General features: G+C 37.7%; 1 protein-coding gene across 50 annotated transcripts in view; it reads right to left on the bottom strand.

Annotated features, from left to right (window-relative positions):
* NEK1 (NIMA related kinase 1) overlaps positions 1 to 25,677 on the bottom strand; it is a 222,362-nt gene that overhangs the window by 165,028 nt on the left and 31,657 nt on the right. For all 50 annotated transcript variants that reach the window (XM_072719696.1, XM_072719687.1, XM_026017537.2 and 47 more), the window contains 6 exons: positions 19,186 to 19,253; positions 18,983 to 19,069; positions 11,456 to 11,510; positions 7,340 to 7,540; positions 3,155 to 3,215; positions 300 to 451 (listed from right to left, as the gene is read on the bottom strand). In XM_072719696.1, the coding sequence (XP_072575797.1) occupies positions 300 to 451; positions 3,155 to 3,215; positions 7,340 to 7,540; positions 11,456 to 11,510; positions 18,983 to 19,069; positions 19,186 to 19,253 (624 nt within the window). The remainder of the gene's footprint in view (positions 1 to 299; positions 452 to 3,154; positions 3,216 to 7,339; positions 7,541 to 11,455; positions 11,511 to 18,982; positions 19,070 to 19,185; positions 19,254 to 25,677) is intronic.

The following is a 25,677-nucleotide window of genomic DNA, read 5'->3' as shown; positions in this document are numbered from 1 at the left end:
TAAAGTATATTATATTTACTTGATTTATGCACAAAAATAAATGGCTCTGCTTAGGTTGTTCAAAAGTGATTTCACTGATGTCACTTTCTTTTTATTGCACCAACTACTTAATATATGTACTAATATTTCTTTGTGACTTCTATTAGTTTTAGAAGACTGGTGAAGCAGAGAATAGCAATGTTCTTTAGTAACTTAATAAAAACAATCTTATATGAGTATCAAGATAACTGAATTGAGCTGCAATAAAAAAAGATCAAGTTAAATTTGTTACTAATATACAGTTTGTAATATGATCATACCTGTTTATGTTTTTGAAGTGGTTTCTTTTCATGCAATTTTTTATCTCCAAATTTCTTATATGTTAAAGGTACTCCATATTTAGCAGCAGGCTTTGTAATTTTCTGAGCAGACACAACAGAAGCCAAGCTTTGTCCTGAAGCTGGTCTTTTAGCTACATGAAAAGATACAGAGAGTTTTTCCTAGAGTTGTTGATATTAAGTCTTTAATTTCAAAATTCTTCAAGATAACTTTTTCATTTTTATAATCATTGACAGCATTTGAGACTTTAAAAATCCTGTTCACTCCTTAACACATGCCTTCATTATAACTATTTGATATTAAAGCCATTTTGGGGATCCCTGGGTGGCGCAGTGGTTTGGCGCCTGTCTTTGGCTCAGGGCGTGATCCTGGAGACCCCGGGTCGAATCCCACGTTGGGCTCCCAGTGCATGGAGCCTGCTTCTCCCTCTGCCTGTGTCTCTGCCTCTCTCTCTCTCTCTCTGACTATTGTAAATAAAAAAAATAAAAATAAAACAAAATAAATAAATTTTATTAAAAAATAAATAAATAAAGCCATTTTGGATTTTAAAAAAGCAAAAAGCCATGCATCTTTAAAATGTTGAAATTTCTCATATTAAAAAAAAGCACATCCCTAAAACTGACTATGGGTGATGACTGCATGTATCTGTGAATATACTAAAAAACAATGAGTTGTAGACTTTAAGTGGGTGAACTGAATGGTATAGAATTATAACTCAATAAAGCTGTTAAAAATATTTTTAAAAACATTTACTGTTTTAGAAATTACTCTCAAAACTAGCACATAAATTTCAAGAGCAACCGTTAAACACTAATACAATCACTCTGAGCAACTTTAATAATTTCTTCATCTACAGTCTGAATGATGTCTATACCTACAGACCTACAGAAAACAAACACTTTAAAACAATCATTATAGCACAGGGTCCCCTGAAATGGGTACCTTTATACACTATCAGTGGGAATATAAAATGGTCAAACTTTCTAGAGAGCAATCTATATCAAGAACAATGTTTATGGATTGCTTTCAAAGAAATAATCAGAGATACATAAAAATTTATATACAAGGATAGGCCCTAGAGCAATTATTTATCCGATTCTTTTTTTTTTAATATATTTTATTTATTTGAGAGTGAGCAGGAGCAGGGTACGGGGGGGAACAGAGGGAGTGGGAGAAGCAGACTCCATGCTAAGCAGGAAGCCTGACATGGGGGCTTGATCCTTGGACTCCAGGATCAAAATCTGAGCCAAAGACAGACACCCAACTGACTGAGCCACCCAGGTGCCCCTTATGTATCCAATTCTTAATGAAGCCTAGATAAAGTTCAGTCCAAGAACAATAAACTCAAGAAAAACACTTAAACTGAAGAAATTTAAAGGAAAGTCTACTATTTATATCTCTCAAAGATATTAACTAGGAACTAGGAAAAGTGGAAGAAAAAAATTTCCCTCTGAGAGTTCAACTGTGAGATGAAATCAGAATACATATATACAACATCATAACACTATAACTTGGCTAAATATATTAAAACAATCAAAGAAATACATATACTGGTACACATACTGAAGAAGGAACTAAAGTCACAAAAGTATAAAAATGATTCCCAAGAGAAAAATATTGAATAGCTCCCAATTACTTCCAGAAAAGAGGGGAATCTGATTTGGGGGTATTTCTCAGTGAAAAGGCTCCCAGTAGGATAAAGCTTAATATGGGGAGATGGAGCCCATAAAGTATCTATTAGCCCATCAGCAATAAAATTTCTATTTTAGCCTCATGCTATTCCACATTTCATTCATCCAACTCCTGTTACAATAAAATGACTTTCTAATTCCTATGTAGGCTTATCTAACTGGAAAGAATGTGCTGACAAGGAGTAATTCTGGTCTCTCTGACAATGAGGCTTTGATTAAGATTTGACTTCTCATGAGGGCTGGCTGCCAGGAGAGACATTGCTGATTCTGCTGTGTCTCTCTTGTGAATTTTGTTTAGAGTAAATTGATTTCCCAGGGACTGACAATCTCCACACACTGAGAGGATGGGTCTAAGGGTCTTTAGGAAGAGCTAAATATGGCTGGCCTTACCACTCCCCTACCACTTCCAGCTAACATGGACTCACTGTCATAATATGGTATTTATTTTTATTAATTTACTCAAACTCAAAATGGAGAATATGCAAAGCATTATGTTTGAAAAACAATATGCTCTTCAAATCTTACATAACTTCTGATTTTAAAAATCCATTATGAAATCAGCCTATGAAGAAAAAATATAATTTCCTACACACACACACACACACACACACACACACACACACACACACACACACAGAGTATATAACCATACTGACAATCCTACAAATGGTCTCCTGCTACAGGCCACAGTAAAAGAAAATTAACCTTGGTAAGGTACCTGACTTCATAATAATTCGCTTTTTAAAAATTTTAGAATATGAAGTATTTTTCAAAGAAAGATATATAAAGATTTACACTTAACTAAGACATTTTATGAAAATCTGCTCAGAATATCAGCTAAGCAACTGATAAAGATGAAAGACTTCAAGACAGATTTCATTTAAATAAGGCAGACAAGAAATGGAAACTTTATTATTAATTCATCAGAAAGTGTTATATACTGTCATAAATCAAAAATAATTTAAAGATTCATTTCCCTCTGGGCTAAATTTATCTACAATTAACCCCAACTTATTATATCTACATATATCTCTGGTATAATTAGAAAGTATTACTAATTAGTATTAGTATATTGTTTATTGCATACAGGTTAAAGGACTCATATTAAATTTCATTTACCTGAAAAAAAAAAAAAATTCATTTACCTGGTATAGGCTGCACTCCACACTTGGAAAATGTTTTTAGACAAAATTCTTCTGCAATAAGCTTAGATTGAAAGAGGACACAGTTAGAAAAGATGTTAAATTTCCAAAATAAAAAACCTACCCATTAATCAGATTACATTTTCCCCCCTTTTTAGTCATACATATGCTATCAGATAAACTGTATTTATTCAACCTTAGTAAATCCATTCACCAAAGCCCTCTCATCCTAATTCCCTTTGACTCATAAATTTTATTACTTTTCCAGACATGTTCTCTTCTCAAATTAACCTAATGAACAACAAAGGCCCACACAAACTCAGCAATTTAACACAATTATGTCTTATCTGGAAAAGCCTCTATGTTCTATATACAGCCAAATCCCTTGTTTACCTCAAAACTAATAATCTCTTAATTACCCCTTTCTCAGATTAACCTATCAGTTATTTCAACTTTACTCTGAATCTTCTCCGTATCTCCAATGAGTTTTCACTCCTATTAATATGTAATTGTAAAGATACTCATGGAAAAATATTCAATTATTCTTACATAACTCAACAAGTATCTCTTTTTACTATTACTAAAATACTCCAGGTCCTATTCCCTAGCATTCATGAACATCTTTGAGAACCAAAAATCATTAGTATTTCCCGCAAGTCATTTTTCCTCCCTACTCACTGTTTTTTTTTTTCTTTTTAAGTGTGAAACTATGACACCAACAAAGATTTAACTCAGTTTAAACCTGCTTTTTCTTATGAGGTGGGGAAAGGAAAGCAAATTAATTTTTTCTTTTTTCAAGAGAAATGAGGCCTGCTGGAGAGAATATTCACACAGTAGCAGTGGAACAGAAGCTCCAACAGGCAAAAAACCATGACTGAGATGGTCATTTGTCCCCTTAAGGGTCCCCCAAAAAGCAGTTTTCAAGTCTCCTACTGGCAGAATCAGCATCACCAGGGACATATTAAATGTGGAAATTGTCAGGCTCCCACCTCAGAATCACTAAAATAGAAATTGTAGTGATAGGACCCAGCAATGCCTTCCAAGTGTTGTTTTTTTTTTTAATGTATGCTAAAGCTTGAAAACCACTGCACCAAAAAATAAATTAAGTGAAGGTGTGGTTCACAGGCAATTCTGAGCAGAGTATATTTTCTCTTCTAAACACTTGCATGTTTTCCCTTTCTTTTGCATGGAAGAAAATGGGTGCTTTATGAACTCCAACGTGCCCCAAACTAGATAGTTTCTGTCATTGTTTGAATGTGAGTCTTTCTTTTTTGTGTGAATGCAAATATGAACTAAGAGATGGGGCATAAAGAATCCAAGAAGATTCTGAAATCTCTATGCTGTGTTGTCCAATATAGTTGCCATCCATATGTAGTTATTTTGATGAAAATTTTAGGTAAATTTAACTTAGAATTCAGCCCTTTGGTCACACTAGGCACATTTTAAGTATTCAATAACCACAAGTGGCTAGTGGCTACAATGCTGGGCAATGCAGATATAAAACACTTCACATCATAGAAAGCACTACTATTGGACAGCACCTATATTCCTAAGAAATCAGAGCTTATCCATGATTTGTCAAGCTTCCTTCAAGGTGTGTAAGATTGCAAATTAAGCTCTATTAAGCTCTGGCTGACAGAATTTAGGAAGAAGAGATTTTTTTAAAAACCTACAGAACATTATAGTAGTTCATATGTTATACAGTAAAGCTCACAAATTGTTTCAAAGTTAAAGCCTTTAAAAATGTATTATAAACTTTCTCACTAGAATACTGAATAAGTGATATATAGCAGAAAATAAAACTTAGGAACCAAAGAAGAGATTTTCATAAAAATGAAATCTAGGTGATGTCTAAATAGCAACAAAGAGCTATTCATATACTAAAACATACTAAATATTCCACTTGTTAATAATTTGTCCTTTTTTCTTTGCATATAATAAATTTTGATACATGAGGCTTGAACATTTTCTTTCATTGCTGGCTCGCTGAATTCCAGTGCTTCAACCTTGAAACCGTATGTCCTAACTACGGTTTTTTGGGGGAGGGGGCCTCAGCAAGATTCAGTGAATCGCCAGTGGTTGCCAAAAAACAATAGTATATTGCATCATAAATCTGTCCTTGAAAATGTTACTTCTAACAAAGGAGTCTTATAAGACACCTATGTTTCAGAGATTCTTGCTATGTCCTATATAATTAACCTTCAATCTATACATTTTACTTGGCTTTTTGCGAACTAATTTTGTGTTCTCCTGGTAGTAACAGTTAAATCCACATCTCTGTATTCTGAATATTGTTTGCAGATATTCGATTAAGTCAGAGAATATATGACATGTCCCTCTTAGCCCATGAGCATATAAAAGTAATAAAACTATGACTTTGTTAGATGGATGATTTACAGAGGAGTTTAACAGTGATCATTTAAATTAACAAAGGCCATACAGAATATGTAATAAATAATTCCAGTTTCAAGTGATCACACTTGTATCAAAAACTTGTAGAAATGATTTGATATAATTTTTTAGTAAATCTGGTCAAAGTAAAATTCAGTTCAACTCAACAAATATTTATTATACATGTGAGTACTAGAGGAAAAATTTTATATCAACAATCTGTTATACATATAAATGCCCACAAAACTTCCAATAATTGCCAAACCTTAAGATACTAACATACACATATTAGTATAATAAAATGACACATCAATAATATCTAATGTATACTGAATATATTGAGCACTTATTACATGCTAGACATTAAGCACTTTATGTACATTATCACTTTCTATTTAATTCTTATAATCACCTGATGATATATTTATAATGCCATTGTGTTTACCTGTCAGTGAGGCACAGAAATGTTTAATAATTTTACAACTCGAGATGGTTACCAAAGGGGAGGTGAGTAGGGGGATGGGTGGAATAGGTAAAGGGAATTAAAAGTACACTTACCTTGATAAGCATGACTGTACAGAATCATTGAATCACTATATTGTACACATGAAACTAACATAACCCTGTGTGTGTTAACTATATTGAATTTAATTATTTTTTAAATCATAATTTTACAGTTAGAAACCCAAGACAGAAAGTAGAGAGGTGAATGCCAGGAGTTGTGACAGAAGGAACAGGCAGTAACTGGTTAAGGGGACTGAGTTTGTTTTACAAGATGAAGAGTTGTAAAGATGAATGCTGGTATTAACTGCACAGCAGTGAAAATCTATTTAATATCACTGAATTGCACACTCAAAAATGGCTAAGATGAATATTTTATGTTGTGATATTTTACCATGATAAAAAAAAAATTGGAAAGCAAAACAAAAGAAAACGAAGACAAAGGAATGATTTTCTGATATTGTGATTTAGAATAAGAAATACATATTTGATGCCAGTTCCTGGCAAACACAGCTCCTAAAACCCTTAAAGTAACTAAATGGTATGAGAATAAAGGTGTCTTTTCTTATTCCGAAATCTCTTTCAACTACCCCTGAATTTATGTTAATAAAGTGATATCTAGAAAGCCCCTATGGATGGAAGCTGATTGCCAAGGAAATCTACCACACGATTAGAGGGCTGGAACTTTCAGCTTCACTACTCCCCTCGAGAGGAAAGGGACTAGTGATTAGTCAAACACTAAGAGCCAATGATTTAATCAATCGTGTCTACATAAGAAAGCTGCCATAAAATATTGAAGAACAGGACTGGACTGTGTTGGTAAACATGCCAGAAGGCTAACACATCCCAGTTTCACTGGAACAGAAGCTCCTGTACCCAAGACTCTTTCAGACCTTGCCCTATGCACTCCTTCATCTGATTTTGGGATCTTATGATCTATATTTCCAGGTAGTGCCAGAACTGAACTAAACTGTAGGACACCCAGCTGTGTTGCAGAAGTCCTTGGTGTGGGAAAAACTACCACACATTTAGTGATCAGAAGGATAAGAAATTCAGTAAGTGTTAAAACACAGGAGGAATGTTTTCCCTCCTATAGATTCACAACCAGAACACAAATCCAAAGAGGAAAAATATGAGAATGGAAAGAAAGGTGACTCCAGTGTCATCTGAAAAAAAGCATCTAATTCTCCCAGAATTGTGACGTGCTCTCCTCAAAACATAGGTTATGTCCTAGTTAAGCATCATAACCCTACTGTTCTAAAGTTAAAAAAAAAAAAAAACAAACAACAAACATACCTGAGGTGAGAGAAACTTTTCAATGCGTTTGGCTATAAAACCTTTCTCCAATATGGAGTTGACTGATGGTCTATCCCTAGGATTTCTTTTAAATAACTGAGAGAGTAAATTGCGGAGATCATAAGAATAATGTAAAGATACAGGTGGAAAAGATCCAGATATTATCTTCAGTACCAGGTTTTTCATATTGCCAGCTTCGAACTAAAATCCAGAAAATAAATTAACATATATGAAACACACATAAATTGAAAATAGGAATAAACAATGAGAAATAGTCCTTTTCCTATAGAACAGAAATACAATCCTCTTACAAATATTTTAGTCAGCATATGTTCCTTTTTTAGCATATTTCTTCAGAACAAAGTTCACTTGTTTATAAATAAACATATTTAAGAGAATATCAGTCCTCATAAAACATTATAACTTACTCTAAGATTTTTATTTATTCAAAACACTGCAAGATGGAATAAAGATATTAAGGATTTTATAAGAACATAATAATAATAAAGATGAAAACAAATCTTGTAGTCTTCACTTAAGACCTGCCTACCTATGCCCCTGTTGCAGTAAATGAACAAGACCACAAAACAAAAAGTACCTGGGAAAAATATAATGAATGAAAGTATTAGAGCACTTGGGTGGCTCAGAAGGTTACGTGTCTGACTCTTGATTTTGGCTCAGGTCATGATCTCATGGGTTGTGAGATAAAGTCCTGCATCAGGCTCCAAGTTCAGTAGGGAGTCTGCCTGAGATTCTCTCCCTCTGTCCCCTCACCCAACTTGTACACATGGGCCCTATCCCTCTCCAATAAATAAATCTTAGAGGAAAAAAAAGAAGGTATTAATTTCTTTTCTTTTAAACACTGCTCATTATTATTTTTAAGTGTGTGATGTTCCCAAAAGCCACACATGAAGCAATGTGGCAAATATTCCAAAGGGGAATGTAAGTCATATCAATGGGAATAGTATATTTTAGGAGTAACACAACATAAACTCTAACTGAAGTTAAAAAAGAGAAGACCGGGGATCCCTGGGTGGCGCAGCAGTTTAGCGCCTGCCTTTGGCCCAGGGCGCGATCCTGGAGACCGGGGATCGAATCCCACGTCGGGCTCCCGGTGCATGGAGCCTGCTTCTCCCTCTGCCTGTGTCTCTGCCTCTCTCTCTCTCTCTCTGTGTGTGACTATCACAAATAAATAAAAAAAATTAAAAAAAAAAAAAGAGAAGACCGGAGATCCCTGGGTGTCTCAGCGGTTTAGTGCCTGCCTTCGGGCCGGGGGGCGTGATTCTGGAGTCCCGGGATCGAGGCCCATGTTGGGCTCCATGCATGGAGCCTGCTTCTCCCTCTGCCTGTGTCTCTGCCTCTCTCCCTGTGTCTCTCATGAATAAATAAAATCTTTAAAAAAGAAAGAAAGAAAGAAAGAAAGAAAGAAAGAAAGAAAGAAAGAAAGAAAGAAAGAAAGACCAACGGCCATAGGGCAGTTTAAAATCTAAAGATTTCATTTTGAAAGTAAATAAAATTAAGCTTTTGACATCTCTGCTAAAATAGTATAGAACAGGTTCTACACTGTCAACATGTTCTTAATATACACATTAACAAAACATGCTGTAAATTAAGTATTGGTGATTATACCAAGCACAAAAATGTTCTGCTAAGACTTGAACTTTCCTAGACATTTAAAATATGATTATTCAGCATATTAAAGTCTGACTACAATTCAGTAGTCTAAAAATATCCAAGTACCTAGGATGGAATTCTAAATGCATAATTATAGATTACCTTCACTACAACAATTTTTCATGGTCTCTCAGCTGACAAACTTTTCATAAAGGTTAGTGAATTACTTATTTTCATGTGTCTACTTAAGAGTAAATAATTCCAAAATCCAGAAGCAATCATAACAGAACATAGATGAAAAAAATGAAAGAAAATACACTGACTTAGTCCTAAAATAACTATGTCAAAAAACTGACCAATTTCTTAAAATAATCTGAAAATCTAATAATCCATTGCACATAACTTTGGCAATCTAGGGATCCCTGGGTAGCGCAGCGGTTTGGCGCCTGCCTTTGGCCCGGGGCGCGATCCTGGAGACCCGGGATCGAATCCCACGTCGGGCTGCCTGCATGGAGCCTGCTTCTCCCTCTGCCTGTGTCGCTGCCTCTCTCTCTCTCTCTCTGTGTGTGACTATCATGAATAAATAAATAAAATCTTTAAAAAAAAAAAACAACTGGGGATCCCTGGGTGGTGCAGCAGTTTGGCGCCTGACTTTCACCCAGGGCGCGATCCTGGAGACCCGGGATCGAATCCCACGTTGGGCTCCTGGTGCACGGAACCTGCTTCTCCCTCTGCCTGTGTCTCTGCCTCTCTCTCTCTCTCTGTGTGTGACTATCATAAATAAATTAAAAAAAAAAAAAACGCAACTTTGGCAATCTACACTCTTGTAAGGCAATACAGAAAACGAGAATGCAGCCAAGAAAAAAACACAACAAAGAAAAAATAACCCCCAAATAATATGAAGCAATAAAAACAGTCTGTAGCACAACTTATACAATATAAATAAACTGCAGAGAGGAAAAAACACTCATTTCTTTTTTTTTTTTTAAGATTTTGTTTATTTATTCATGAGAGACACAGAGAGAGAGAGAGAGGCAGAGACACAGGCAGAGGGAGAAGCAGGCTCCATGCAGGGAGCCCGATGTGGGACTCAATCCTGAGTCTCCAGGATCACGCCTGGGCTGAAGGCGGCACTAAACCACTAAGATACCAGGGCTGCCCCCAAAACCCTCACTTCACAAATCAATCTAGAAGAAAGCCTGGAAGGACACAAAATATTACAGGTACTCATCAGCAATTGGAAGAAATGCTTTTGGTACTCATTCACTTCTTTATATTTTTATCTATTTTCTTAAGTTTTCTGTAATAAAAATACATTATTGTTTAATACGGCATTTTTTGTTGTTGTTAAAGAGAGCAAGCCAACATATAGGCACATGGCAGGAGTCTGTGCAAAGGGAGACAGAGAGAGAATCTCAAGCAGGCTCATGCCCATCAAGGAGCCCTTCATTGAAGGGCTCTATCTTACCCTCCCGAGATCATGACCTGAGCTGAAATCAAGAGTCAGATGCTTAACTGACTGGGACACTCAGGCACCCTCAAGAGAGGATTTTTAAAAAGTAAAATTTTGAAATGGAAAGGGATTAAAATCCAACTTTAAGACAAAAACTGCCCCTTTTGGATGTATTATGTGCCAGCTCAACAAAGTCTCAAATAAAAAAAATTTTCTTTAAAGATTTATTTGAGAGAGAGAGACTGCACACATATTTAAGCATGCTCAAATGGGGGAAGAAGGCTCCCTGCTGAGCATGGAGCCCAACACGGGGCTGGATCATACTTCAATCACCATGCTAAGATCATGACCTGAGTTGAAATCAAGAGTTGGACATCTAACCAATTCAGCTATCCATCTGCCCCAAAATTAAAGTTTTAATTAAAGGGTATTTGAACTGATAAAATCCCTTGATAAATATGTTGAAAAATATTCTTTAATTTCAATTCCAAACTCAAATAGAATTCAATCCAAATACTCTGGGTGTTTTGAGAAAAATTGCTAAGATGAAACAAAAATTGTTAAGTTAAAATATCAAATTCACATGTAAATGTAACATTAAAAAGATAGCAAGTTTATTTTTGTCATTAGAAATAATTTTCTGGGGGGATGCCTTGCTGGCTCAGTTGGTTAACCGTCCAATTCTTGATTTCGGCTTAGGTCATGACTCAGATCATGGGACTGAGTCCCCATTCCAGTTCTTCAATGAGCAGGGAGTCTGCTGGAGATTCTGTCTCCTAAAAATAAATAAATCTTAAAAAATTCCTGGAAAAAAATATGACATATGTATTATAATAACAAGTATATAATGTATGTATGTAATATATGCATATATGTTATGGGAAAATCAATTTAAATTTATACTTGAGAAAAGATGAGAACTTTAAAAACTGACAGAATTTCTAATACAAGAGGGTGATCTGAAAGATACCATATGATTTTTAAATAACAGAAATATTACACGTACTTCAGGACATAATTTTTAAAATATTTCTGAAACTTCTACTTACTGCATGTTTAAGTGTGCACATCTCATATAGGACACACCCCAGAGCCCAAATATCACTAGAAAGGGAAAAAAGAGAAATTTTCTCTAAGTATCAGAGTTTACTTAAAAATTTTTTTCATTTAAAGGAAACAAAAGGAGCATGAAAATGCTTTTCAAAAATATATGTTCCATAAAATATATCCTTTATCCCAGATTAGAAAAACAGCAGTTGCCCAAGGAATTAAAGTTTTATTAAAGAAATGTAATCTTTAAAACAACAAAATCAGCAAATTCCATGAATATTCATTGTTGTTTTATTCAATTACAAAATATTATAACTTTAAAGAGTATTATAGAGGGGGCAGGGCAAGATAGCAAAGGAGTAGGATCCCCAAGTCACCTGGCCCCACCAACTTACCTAGGTAACTTTCAAATCATCCTGAAAAACCTATGAATTCGACCTGAGATTTAAAGAGAGAACAGCTGGAACGCTAGCTACAAAGAGAAGAGTTTGTGCTTCTAACAAGTACAACTTGTTTTTAGACACTCTACACTGAGCAAAATGACTAGAAAGAGCTCACCACAAAAGAATCCGAAACAGACTCTCTGCCACAGAGTACAGAATTTGGGCTACAATTTGCTGTCAGAAAGCCAATTCAGGAGCACAATTATAAAGCTACTGGTGGCTCTGGAAAAAAGCATAAAGGATTCAAGAGGCTTCATGACTGTAGAATTTAGACCAAATCAGGCCGAAATTAAAAAATCAATTAAATGAGATGCAATCAAAACTGGAGGTCCTAATGACGAGGGTTAATGAGGTAGAAGAACAAGTGAGTGACATAGAAGACAAGTTGATGGCAAGGAAGGAAGCTGAGGAAGAAGAAAAAAACAATTAAAAGATCATGAGGAAAGGTTAAAGGAAATAAATGAAAGCCTCAGAAGGAAAAATCTAAGTTTAATTGGAGTTCCGGAGGGTGCCAAAAGGGACAGAGGACCAGAAAGCATATTTGAACAAATCATAGCTGAGAAATTCCCTAATTTGGGGAGAGAAACAGGCATTCAGATCCAGGAGACAGAGAGATCCCCTCCTAAAATCAATAAAAACCGTTCAACCCTGACATTTAATAGTGAAACTTGCGAATTCCAAAGATAAAGAGAAAATCTTTAAAGCAGCAAGAGACAAGATATCCCTAACTTATATGAGGAGAAATATTAGATTAACAGCAGACCTCTCCACAGAGACCTGGCAGGCCAGAAAGGGCTGGCAGGATATATTCAGGTCCTAATTGAGAAGAACATGCAGCCAAGAATACTTTAACTAGCAAGGCTCTCATTCAGAATAGGAGGAGAGACAGAGAGCTTCCAAGATAGGCAGAAACTGAAAGAATATGTGACCACCAAACCAGCTCTGCAAGAAATATTAAGGGGGGCTCTGTAAACAAGGAGGATGCCCAAAGAAATAATCCACAAAAACAGGGACTGAATAGGTATTATGATGACACTAAATTCATATCTTTCAAGAGTAAATCTGAACGTGAATGGGCTAAATGATTCCATCAAAAGACACAAGGTTTCAGACTGGATAAAAAAGCAAGATGCATCTATTTGCTGTCTACAAGAGCCTCATTTTAGACCTAAGGACACCTCCAGCCTGAAAATGAAAGGTTGGAGAGCCGTTTACCATTCAAATGGTCCTCAAAAGAAAGCAGGGGTAGCCACCTCATATCAGATCAATTAAAGTTTATCCCAAAGACTGTAAGTAAGAGATGAAGAGGGACACTATATCATACTTCAAGGATCTATCCATCTATCCAATAAGAGGACCTAACAATCATGAATATTTATGCCCCTAATGTGGGAGCTGCCAAGTTTATCAATTAATAACCAAAGTAAAGACATACTTAGATAATAATACACTAATACTGGGAGATTTCAACATGGAGCTTTCTGCAAATGACAGATGTTCTAAGCACAACACCTCCAAAGAAACAAGAGCTTTAAATGAAAAGCTGGACCATATGGATTTCACAGATATTTATAGAACTTTACATCCAAACACTACTGAATACACATTCTTCTCAAGTGCACATGGAACTTTCTCCAGAATAGATCACATACTGGGTCACAATCAAATCTCAACCAATACCAAAAGACTGGAATTGTCCCCTGCATATTTTCAGACCATAATGCTTTGAAACTTGAACTCAATCACAAGAAGAAATTTGGAAGAAACTCAGGAGGTTAAAGAGCATCCTGGTAAAAGATGAAAAGGTCAACCAAGAAATTAGAGAAGAATTAAAAAGATCCATGGAAACTAATGAGAATGAAGATACAACCGTTCAAAATCTTTGGGATACAGCAAAAGCAGTCCTGAGAGGCAAACACATCACAATACAAGCATCCCTCAAAAAATTGGAAAAAACTCAAATACAAAAGATAACCTTGTACCTAAAGGAACTGGAGAAAGAACAGCAAATAAAACCTACATCAAACAGAAGAGAGTTAATAAAGATTTGAGCAGAACCCAATGAAATAGAAACCAGGAGTCAGTTCTTTGAAAGAATTCATAAGATAGATAAACCATTAGCCAGCTTTATTCAAAACAAAAGAGAAAAGACTAATTAAATCATGAATGAAAGAGGAGAGATCACAATCAATACCAAGGAAATACAATTTTAAAAACATATTCTGAACAGCTATACACCAATAAATTAGGCAATCTACAAGAAATGGACAAATTTCTGGAAAACCACAAACTACCAAAACTGGAACAGGAAGAAACAGAAAACCTGAATAGGCCAATAACCAAGGAGGAAATTGAAGCAGTCATCAAAAACCTCCCAAGACACAAAAATCCAGGGCCAGATGGCTTCCCAGGGGAATTCTCTCAAATGTTTAAAGAAGAAACAATACCTATTCTACTAAACCAGTTCTGAAAGATAGAAAGGGATGGAGTACTTCGAAACTCATTCTATGAGGCCAGCATCACCTTAATTCCAAAACCAGACAAAGACCCCACCAAAAAGGAGAATTATAGACCAATCTCCCTGATGAAAATCAATGCAAAAATTCTCAACAAGATACTAGCCAATAGGATCCAACAGTACATTAAGAAGATTATTCACCATGACCAAGTGGGATATATCCCAGGGATACAAGGCTGGTTCAACACTCATAAAGCAGTCAATGTGATAGATATCAACAACGAAAAAAACAAGAACCATATGATCCTCTCAATAGATGCAAAGAAAGCATTTGACAAGATACAGCATCCATTCCTGATCAAAACTCTTCTGAGTGTAGGGACAGAAGGAACATTCCTCAGCATCTTAAAAGCCATCTACAAAAAGCCCACAGCAAATATCATTCTCAATGGGGTAACATTGAGAGCATTTCCCCTAAAATCAGGAACACGACAGGGATGTCCACTCTCACCACTGCTATTCAATACAAGACTAGAAGTCCTAGCCTCAGCAATCAGACAACAAAAAGAAATAAAAGGCATTCAAAAAAATTGGCAAAAAAGAAGTCAAACTCTCCCTCTTGTAGATGACATGATACTGTATATAGAAAACCCAAAAGACTCCACCCCAAGATTGCTAGAACTCATACAGCAATTCGGCAGTGTGGCAGGATACAAAGCCCAGAAGTCAGTGGCATTTCTATACACTAACAATGAGACTGAAGAAAGAGAAACTAAGGAGTCAATCCCATTTATAATTGCACCCAAAAGTATAAGATACCTAGGAATAAACCTAACCAAAGAGGTAAAGAATCTATACCCTAAAAACTACAGAACACTTCTGAAAGAAACTGAGGAAGACATAAAGAGATGCAAAAATATTCCATGCTCATGGATTGGAGAAATAATATTGCAAAAATGTCAATGCTACCCAGGACAATTTACACATTTAATGCAATCCCTATCAAAATACCATGGACTTTCTTTACAGAGTTGAAACAAATCATCTTAAGATTTGTGTGGCATCAGAAAAGACCCCAAATAGCCAGGGGAATATTGAAAAAGAAAACCAGAGCCGGGAGCATCACAATGCCAGATTTCAAGTTGTACTACAAAACTGTGATCAAGAGAGTATGGTACTGGCACAAAAACAGACACACAGATCAATGGAACAGAATATAGAATCCAGAAGTGGACCTTCAACAACTCTATGGCCAACTAATATTCGACAAAGCAGGAAAGACTATGCACCGGAAAAAGGACAGTCTCTTCAATAAATTGTGCTGGGAAAATTGGACAGCCACGTGCAGAAGAATGAAACTAGACCATTCTCTTATCCCATACACAAAGTTAAACTCAAAATGGATGAAAGATCTAAATGTGGGAAAAAAATCCATCAAAATCCTAGAGGGGAACACAGGCAACACCCTTTTTGAACTTGGCCACAGTAACTTCTTGCAAGATACATCTATGAAGGGAAGGGAAACAAAACCAAAAATGAATTATTGGGACTTAGTTAAGATAAAAAGCTTCTGCACAGCAAAAGAAAAAGTCAACAAAACTAAGAGACAATCTAAAGAATGAGAGAAGATATTTGCAAATGAAGTACAAAAAAAAAGGGCTAGTATCCAAGATGTATAAAGAACTTATCAGACTCAACACCCAAGAAACAAACAATCCAATCATGAAATGGACAAAAGACAAGAACAGACATTTCACCAAAGAAGACATACACATGGCCAACAAGCACATGAGAAAATGCTCTGCATCACTTGCCATCAGGGAAATGCAAATCAAAACCACAATGAGATACCACCTCACCCCATTGAGAATGGGGAAAATTTACAAGACAGGAAAAAACAAATGTTGGAGAGGATGTGGAGAAAGGGGAGCCCTCTTGCACTGTTGGTGGGAATGTGAACTGGTACAGCCACTCTGGAAAGTTGTGTGGAGGTTCCTCAAAGAGTTAAAAATAGATCTGCCCTACGACCCAGCAATTGCACTGCTGTGGATTTACCCCAAAGATACAGATGCAGTGAAACAGCAGGGCACCTTCCCCCAAATTTTATAGCAGCAATGTCTACAATAGCCAAACTATGGAAGGAGCCTTGGTGTCCATCGAAAGATGAATGGATAAAGAAGATGTGGTATATGTATACAATGGAATATTACTCAACCATTAGAAACAACAAATACCCACCATTTGTTTTAACGTGGATGTAACTGGAGGGTATTATGCTGAGTGAAATAAGTCAATCAGAGAAGGACAAATATTATATGGTCTCATTCATTTGGGGAATATAAAAAATAGTGAAAGGGAACAAAGGGGAAAGGAGAGAAAATGAGTGGGAAATATTAGTGAGGGTGACAGAACATGAGAGATACCTAACTCTGGGAAACAAACTAGGGGTAGGGGAAAGGGAGGTGGGCAGGGGGTTGGGGTGACTCAGTGACAGGCACTGATGGGGGCACTTGACAGGACGAGCACTGGGTGTTATGCTATATGTTGGCAAATCGAACTCAATAAAAAAAATATACAAAAAAATAAAGAGTATTATAAAAACAAAACTGGTTTAATGACGAACAAGAAAATATTAATTTACTAAAATTAAATCTGAAATAAGCTGATGTCAGCCTACTAAAATATTATGTAAGGTAAATATGTTAATTATTCGATCTTACTTTAAGGACTTATACTATCTTCTTTACAGTTCTTCTCTTTTATCTTAAACATATTTATATAATTAAAAAAATACTATTTCCATTTTTAAAAGAAAAAAATAAAAGATACATAGTTCAGAGATACAGTGGTAGTAATCAACAAAAACCACCGATCCCCAAAGTTGAACTTCTTGGAAAAGAATAAAATCCATTATTGAAATCTCAAGGTTATCTTCAACCAAACTCATGAAAAACTACAAATATAAACCCTTTAACCCCCAAAATCTATTTAGTTTCAAGATTCAACTTGTAAGAAAAGTAAATGCAATTAAGTTTAATACTTATTTAGTATTGACGATGGTTATCCATGACCTTTTTAAACCATGTTCCCCACAAAATTAATTTTATATAAAATTCTCCAAAGGGTGATTAAATCCATTCCTAAAGACTGATTTTTTCATAGTTGACTTAACCATTAGAAACAAAAATAGCATTAAAATGTAAAATTAGTTTAGCTCAAAAAAATGCTACTCCTCTTAAGAATATCTACTAATACATTCCATGAACTAGATTGATCACTGTAATTTGCTTATTTATTTTAAGATTGTATTTATTTATTCATGAACGACAGAGAGCAAGAAAGGCAGAAACACAGGCAAAGGAAAAACAGGCTCTAGGCGGGGAGCCTGATGCAGAACTCGATCCCAGGACCCCGGGATCAAGACCAGAGTCAAAGGCAGATACTCAACCACTGAACCATTCAGGTGTCCATGATCATTGCAATTTAAAATCATTTAGAAAGTACATTGCTTGGAGGGGGCAGGGGTGTGCCTCGGTGACTCAGCAGGTTGAGCATCCAACTCTTGGTTTTGGCTCAGGTCATGACCTCTGCTTCCTGGGATGGAGCCCTGAGTTGGGCCCATGCTCAGCAGGCAGGCTGCTTGGGATTCTCATTATCCCTCTCCCGCTGCCCCTCCCCCTGCTTACAGGCGCAGACACGTGCTCACGGGCTTACGTGCTCATGTGTGCGTGCGAGCTTTCTCTCTCTCTCACTCTCTCTCAAATAAATAAACCTAAAAAAATACACATCCTACACAAGAGGATGATATTCTCTGCCTCAACTGCTCAGGTTTTAAATACAACTTCCTTCCCACTCTCAAAAAAAGCTATGACTTTCTTCCTTTTAGCTCCAGTGGGTGCTTTCAAATTTAAGATCAACATTTCTTGGCTAGGATATTTTAATTAGAAAGAGAGAAAATAAAGGGTAAATGGAATTCAGTAGAATTCCTCATCCCACTCACCTGACACAATCTGTTAGCTACAGTACAATTCAATTATTAGGGATTTGGGCTTGGGATCCAGACACCTGGGACTTACTTTCAAGTTGATTTACCCCTCTCTATTTGGCTTTCTTACAAGGGAAAGAAACAATAATGAATACCTACAATTCACAGGTTATTATAAAGATTAAAGGAGTGAACACATAGGAAGCATTCAAACAGTGCCTGGCATATAGTAAGTGTTCAATAAATATTAACTCTTATAACGCGATAGGAAGTGATTATTACAAAGACCAAAAGTACTCTAATAATTTAAATAATAAAGTCAAACTTTTCTAGTGCCTGGCTGGCTCAGTCAGAAAAGCATGCAACTTTTGATCTTGAGGTCATGAGTTCAAGTCCCACATGGGGAAGAGAGATTACTTAAATAAATCAACAAACAAATAAATAAATAATAAAGTGAAATTTTCTAAAGTTCCTTTAGTAAGATAGTAAAATAACTTTTGTAATCCTCATTATATGGGTGTATGGTATATATTTACATATATGTATGTGTATTAATGACTTTAGATTAATATTCTGGAGGTTAGTAAATTTAACAGGAAAATTTAAAGGAAATATATGTAATGAATATCATTTTAAATACCTTTTATTGTTGTAAGGTTTGTTTTCACAAATTTCAGGTGACAAGTAGTATGGGGTGCCTATGCAAGTTCTAGCCAGCTCCACAGTACTAGAACAAAAAGGGAATTATTAGACAAGCTTAATATACTAAAAGATATTCAAAATTATCACACATGTACCATCATGGACATTACGTCAAAACAAAGTTTAAAACTGATATGTTACCTATTAAGTACTCTAGCGATTCCAAAATCTCCCAGTTGTACTGTCCCATCTTTAGTTAAAAATATATTCTGTTAAAGAGATGAAAAAATTAGAAGTACTGTTACAGTCCAGTTCTGAGTTGACAACTATTTCCTTTAAAGTGAATCTAGTTTACAAAAACGCTGCAATAACTGGATATACACATACAAAAGAATGTAGATCCCTATCACATACTATACACAAAAATTAATTCAAAATGGGTTCTTAAGTATAGAAACTAGAACTATAGGACTCCTGAAGGAATATATAGGAAGTTCAGTGACCCTAAGGAGGAGGGGCAAGATGGCGGAAGAGTAGGGTCCCCAAATCACCTGTCCCCACCAAATTACCTAGATAACCTTCAAATCATCCTGAAAATCGACGAATTCGGCCTGAGATTTAAAGAGAGACCAGCTGGAACGCTACAGTGGAAGAGTTCGCGCTTCTATCAAGGTAGGAAGATGGGGAAAAAGAAATAAACAAAAGGCCTCCAAGGGGGAGGGGCCCCCCCGAGGAGCCGGGCTGTGGCCTGGGCAAGTGTCCCCAGGACAGGAGAGCCCCGGCCCGGAGAAGCAGGAGCTGCACCAACCTTCCCGGGCGGAAAGGGGCTCGCAGGGAGTTAGAGCAGGACCCAGGAGAGCGGGGATGCCCTCGGGCTCCCTGGGACATTAACAGACACCTGCGGCGCACGCAGGAGAGTGCCCCAAGCTCCCTAAGGGCTGCAGCGCACACGGCGGGACCCGGACCCGGAGCAGCTCGGGGGGGGGGGGGGGGGGGGGGGGGGCCTCGGGCGGCAGCTCCGCGGAGGGGGCTGCGCGGCTCCGGGAGCAGCGCGGCGGCGGCGGCTCCAGCAGAGGAAGAAGCTCTGCACGGAGGGGGCTGCGCGGCTCCAGGAGCAGCTTGGAGAGACTCGGGCGGCGGCTCCGCGGAGGGGGCGGCGCGGCTCCGGGAGCTGCTCGGAGGAACTCGGACGGCGGCTCCGCGGAGGCGGCTGCGCGGCCGGGAGCGCGAATCCAACAGCGCAAGCTCCGGAGCACAGGGCGCCGGGACACAGCCCGGGATCCGGCCTCCCCCGGGGCAGGCAGAGGCCGGGAGAGCCCAGGACAGCGAGGACGCTCCTGCCCCAGCTGAGCAGATCAGCGGCCCCGCCCGGAGCCTCCAGGCCCTGCAGACGGAGAGCCCCGGAGTCACTGCGGGAGCTGAATCCAGGTTTCCAGAGTTTCCCCCCGCCACTGTGGCTGTTCCTCCTGGGGCCTCACGGGGTGAACAACCCCCACTGAGCCCTGCACCAGGCAGGGGCAGAGCAGCTCCCCCAAGTGGTAACACCTGAGAATCAGCACAGCAGGCCCCTCCCCCAGAGGACCAGCTAGACGGACCAGTTCCAGGGGAAGTCAAGGGACTCAAAGTATACAGAATCAGAAGATACTCCCCCGTGTTTTTTGTTTGTTTTGTTGTGTGGGTTTTTTTCTTTCTTTCTTTTTGATTTCTGATTCAAAGATATCAGAAGATACTCCCACGTATTTTTTGTGTTTTTTTGTGTTTTTTTTCTTTCTTTCGATTTCTGATTGCTTCTTTTGATTGCTTTTCAAAGTATTTCTGATTGCTTCTTTTGATTTCTTTTCAAAGTATTTCTGATTGCTTCTTTTTTTTTTTAAATTCATTTCTTTTTTTTAATTTTTTTTTTTTTTTTTTTTTATGATAGTCACAGAGAGAGAGAGAGAGAGGCAGAGACACAGGCAGAGGGAGAAGCAGGCTCCATGCACTGGGAGCCTGATGTGGGATTCGATCCCGGGTCTCCAGGATCGCGCCCTGGGCCAAAGGCAGGCGCCAAACCGCTGCGCCACCCAGGGATCCTGATTGCTTCTTTTGATTTCTTTTCAAAGTATACAGAATCAGAAGATACTCCCACGTGTTTTTTGTTTTTGTTTTTTATTTTTGTTTTGTGTTATTTTTTTTCTCTTTCTTTTTGATTTCTGATTGCTTCTTTTGATTTCTGATTGAATTCCCCCCTTTTTTACCTTTCTTTTTCTTTCTCTTTTTCTTCTCCTTTTTCCCTTTTTTTCTTCTTTCTCTTTTTTCTTTTTCTCTTTTCTTTCCTTCCCTCTCTTTTCTTCCTTTTCCCAATACAACTTGTTTTTGGCCACTCTGCACTGAGCAAAATGACTAGAAGGAAAACCTCACCTCAAAAAAAAGATTCAGAAACAGTCCTATCTCCCACAGAGTTACAAAATCTGGATTACAATTCAATGTCAGAAAGCCAATTTAGAAGCACTATTATACAGCTACTGGTGGCTCTAGAAAAAAGCATAAAGGACTCAAGAGACTTCATGACTGCAGAATTTAGATCCAATCAGGCAGAAATTAAAAATCAATTAAATGAGATGCAATCCAAGCTAGAAGTCCTAACGACGAGGCTTAATGAGGTGGAAGAACGAGTGAGTGACACAGAAGACAAGTTGATGGCAAAGAGGGAAACTGAGGAAAAAAGAGACAGACAATTAAGAGACCATGAAGACAGATTAAGGGAAATAAACGACAGCCTGAGGAAGAAAAACCTACATTTAATTGGGGTTCCCGAGGGCGCCGAAAGGGACAGAAGGCCAGAATATGTATTTGAACAAATCCTAGCTGAAAACTTTCCTAATCTGGGAAGGGAAACAGGCATTCAGATCCAGGAAAAAGAGAGATCCCCCCCTAAAATCAATAAAAACCGTTCAACACCTCGACATTTAATTGTGAAGCTTGCAAATTCCAAAGATAAAGAGAAGATCCTTAAAGCAGCAAGAGACAAGAAATCCCTGACTTTTATGGGGAGGAGTATTAGGGTAACAGCAGACCTCTCCACAGAGACCTGGCAGGCCAGAAAGGGCTGGCAGGATATATTCAGGGTCCTAAATGAGAAGAACATGCAACCAAGAATACTTTATCCAGCAAGGCTCTCATTCAAAATGGAAGGAGAGATAAAGAGCTTCCAAGACAGGCAGGAACTGAAAGAATATGTGACCTCCCAACCAGCACTGCGAGAAATTTTAAGGGGGACTCTTAAAATTCCCCTTTAAGAAGAAGTTCAGTGGAACAATCCACAAAAACAAGGACTGAATAGATATCATGGTGACACTAAACTCATATCTGTCAATAGTAACTCTGAACGTGAACGGGCTTAATGACCCCATCAAAAGGCGCAGGGTTTCAGACTGGATAAAAAAGCAGGACCCATCTATTTGCTGTCTACAAGAGACTCATAGACAGAAGGACACCTACAACCTGAAAATAAAAGGTTGGAGAACCATTTACCATTCAAATGGTCCTCAAAAGAAAGCAGGGGTAGCCATCCTCATATCAGATAAATTAAAATTTACCCCGAAGACTATAGTGAGAGATGAAGAGGGACACTATCTCATACTCAAAGGATCTATCCAACAAGAGGACTTAACAATCCTCAATATATATGCCCCGAATGTGGGAGCTGCCAAATATTTAAACCAATTAATAACCAAACTGAAGAAATACTTTGATAATAATACACTTATACTTGGTGACTTCAATCTAGCTCTTTCTACCCTTGATAGGTCTTCTAAGCACAACATCTCCAAAGAAACGAGAGCTTTAAATGATACACTGGACCAGATGGATTTCACAGATATCTACAGAACTTTACATCCAAACTCAACTGAATACACATTCTTCTCAAGTGCACATGGAACTTTCTCCAGAATAGACCACATACTGGGTCACAAATTGGGTCTGAACCGATACCAAAAGATCGAGATAGTCCCCTGTATATTCTCAGACCATAATGCCTTAAAATTAGAACTTAATCACAACAAGAAGTTTGGAAGGACCACAAACACGTGGAGGTTAAGGACCATCCTGCTAAAAGATGAAAAGGTCAACCAGGAAATTAAGGAAGAATTAAAAGATTCATGGAAACTAATGAGAATGAAGATACAAAAATCTTTGGGATGCAGCAAAAGCAGTCCTGAGGGGGAAATACATCGCAATACAAGCATCCATTCAAAAACTGGAAAGAACACAAATTCAAAAGCTCACCTTACACATAAAGGAACTAGAGAAAAAGCAGTAAATGGACCCCACCCCCAGCAGAAGAAGAGAGTTAATTAAAATTCGAGCAGAACTAAATGAAATCGAAACCAAAAGAACTGTGGAACAGATCAACAGAACCAGGAGTTGGTTCTTTGAAAGAATTAATAAGATAGATAAACCATTAGCCAACCTTATCAAAAAGAAGAGAGAGAAGACTCAAATTAATAAAATCATGAATGAGAAAGGAGAGATCACTACCACCACCAAGGAAATGGAAAATGATCTTAAATACATATTATGAACAGCTATACGCCAATAAATTAGGCAATCTAGAAGAAATGGACGCATTCCTGGAAAGCCACAAACTACCAAAACTGGAGCAGGAAGCAAGAGAAAACCTGAACAGGCCAATAACCAGGGAGGAAATTGAAGCAGTCATCAAAAACCTCCCAAGACAAAAAAGTCCAGGGCCAGATGGCTTCCCAGGGGAATTCTATCAAACGTTTAAAGAAGAAATCATACCTATTCTACTAAAGCTGTTTGGAAAGATAGATAGAGATGGAGTACTTCCAAATTCGTTCTATGAGGCCAGCATCACCTTAATTCCAAAACCAGACAAAGACCCCACCAAAAAGGAGAATTACAGACCAATATCCCTGATGAACATGGATGCAAAAATTCTCAACAAGATACTAGCCAATAGGATCCAACAACACATTAAGAAAATTATTCACCATGAACAAGTAGGATTTATCCCCGGAACACAAGGCTGGTTCAACACTCGTAAAACAATCAATGTGATTCATCATATCAGCAAGAGAAAAACCAAGAACTATATGATCCTCTCATTAGATGCAGAGAAAGCATTTGACAAAATACAGCATCCATTCCTGATCAAAACACTTCAGAGCGTTGGGATAGAGGGAACTTTCCTCGACATCTTAAAAGCCATCTACGAAAAGCCCACAGCAAATATCATTCTCAATGGGGAAGCACTGGGAGCCTTTCCCCTAAGATCAGGAACAAGACAGGGATGTCCACTCTCACCACTGCTATTCAACATAGTACTGGAAGTCCTAGCCTCAGCAATCAGACAACAAAAAGACATTAAAGGCATTCAAATTGGCAAAGAAGAAGTCAAACTCTCCCTCTTCGCAGATGACATGATACTCTACATAGAAAACCCAAAAGCCTCCACCCCAAGATTGCTAGAACTCATACAGCAATTTGGTAGCGTGGCAGGATACAAAATCAATGCCCAGAAATCAGTGGCATTTCTATACACTAACAATGAGACTGAAGAAAGAGAAATTAAGAAGTCAATCCCATTTACAATTGCACCCAAAAGCATAAGATACCTAGGAATAAACCTAACCAAAGAGGTAAAGGATCTATACCGTAAAAACTATAGAACACTTCTGAAAGAAATTGAGTAAGACACAAAGAGATGGAAAAATATTCCATGCTCATGGATTGGCAGAATTATTATTGTGAAAATGTCAATGTTACCCAGGGCAATTTACACGTTTAATGCAATCCCTATCAAAATACCATGGACTTTCTTCAGAGAGTTCGAACAAATTATTTTAAGATTTGTGTGGAATCAGAAAAGACCCCGAATAGCCAGGGGAATTTTAAAAAAGAAAACCATAGCTGGGGGCATCACAATGCCAGATTTCAGGTTGTACTACAAAGCTGTGGTCATCAAGACAGTGTGGTACTGGCACAAAAACAGACACATAGATCAATGGAACAGAATAGAGAATCCAGAAGTGGACCCTGAACTTTATGGTCAACTAATATTCGATAAAGGAGGAAAGACTATCCAGAAGAAAGACAGTCTCTTCAATAAATGGTGCTGGAAAAATTGGACATCCACATGCAGAAGAATGAAACTGGACCACTCTCTTTCACCATACGCAAAGATAAACTCAAAATGGATGAGAGATCTAAATGTGAGACAAGATTCCATCAAAATCCTAGAGGAGAACACAGGCAACACCCTTTTTGAACTTGGCCACAGTAACTTCTTGCAAGATACATCCACGAAGGCAAAAGAAACAAAAGCAAAAATGAACTATTGGGACTTCATCAAGATAAGAAGCTTTTTGCACAGCAAAGGATACCGTCAACAAAACTAAAAGACAACCTACAGAATGGGAGAAGATATTTGCAAATGACATATCAGATAAAGGGCTAGTTTCCAAAATCTATAAAGAACTTATTACACTCAACACCAAAGAAACAAACAATCCAATCATGAAATGGGCAAAAGACATGAAGAGAAATCTCACAGAGGAAGACATGGACATGGCCAACATGCACATGAGAAAATGCTCTGCATCACTTGCCATCAGGGAAATACAAATCAAAACCACAATGAGATACCACCTCCCACCAGTGAGAATGGGGAAAATTAACAAGGCAGGA

This window comes from Vulpes vulpes, chromosome 9 (genome assembly GCF_048418805.1).
Source record: "Vulpes vulpes isolate BD-2025 chromosome 9, VulVul3, whole genome shotgun sequence".
Classification (NCBI taxonomy): domain Eukaryota; kingdom Metazoa; phylum Chordata; class Mammalia; order Carnivora; family Canidae; genus Vulpes; species Vulpes vulpes.
The sequence above is the reverse complement of the archived record's forward strand: the minus strand, read 5'-3'. Positions and strand labels throughout refer to the sequence as shown.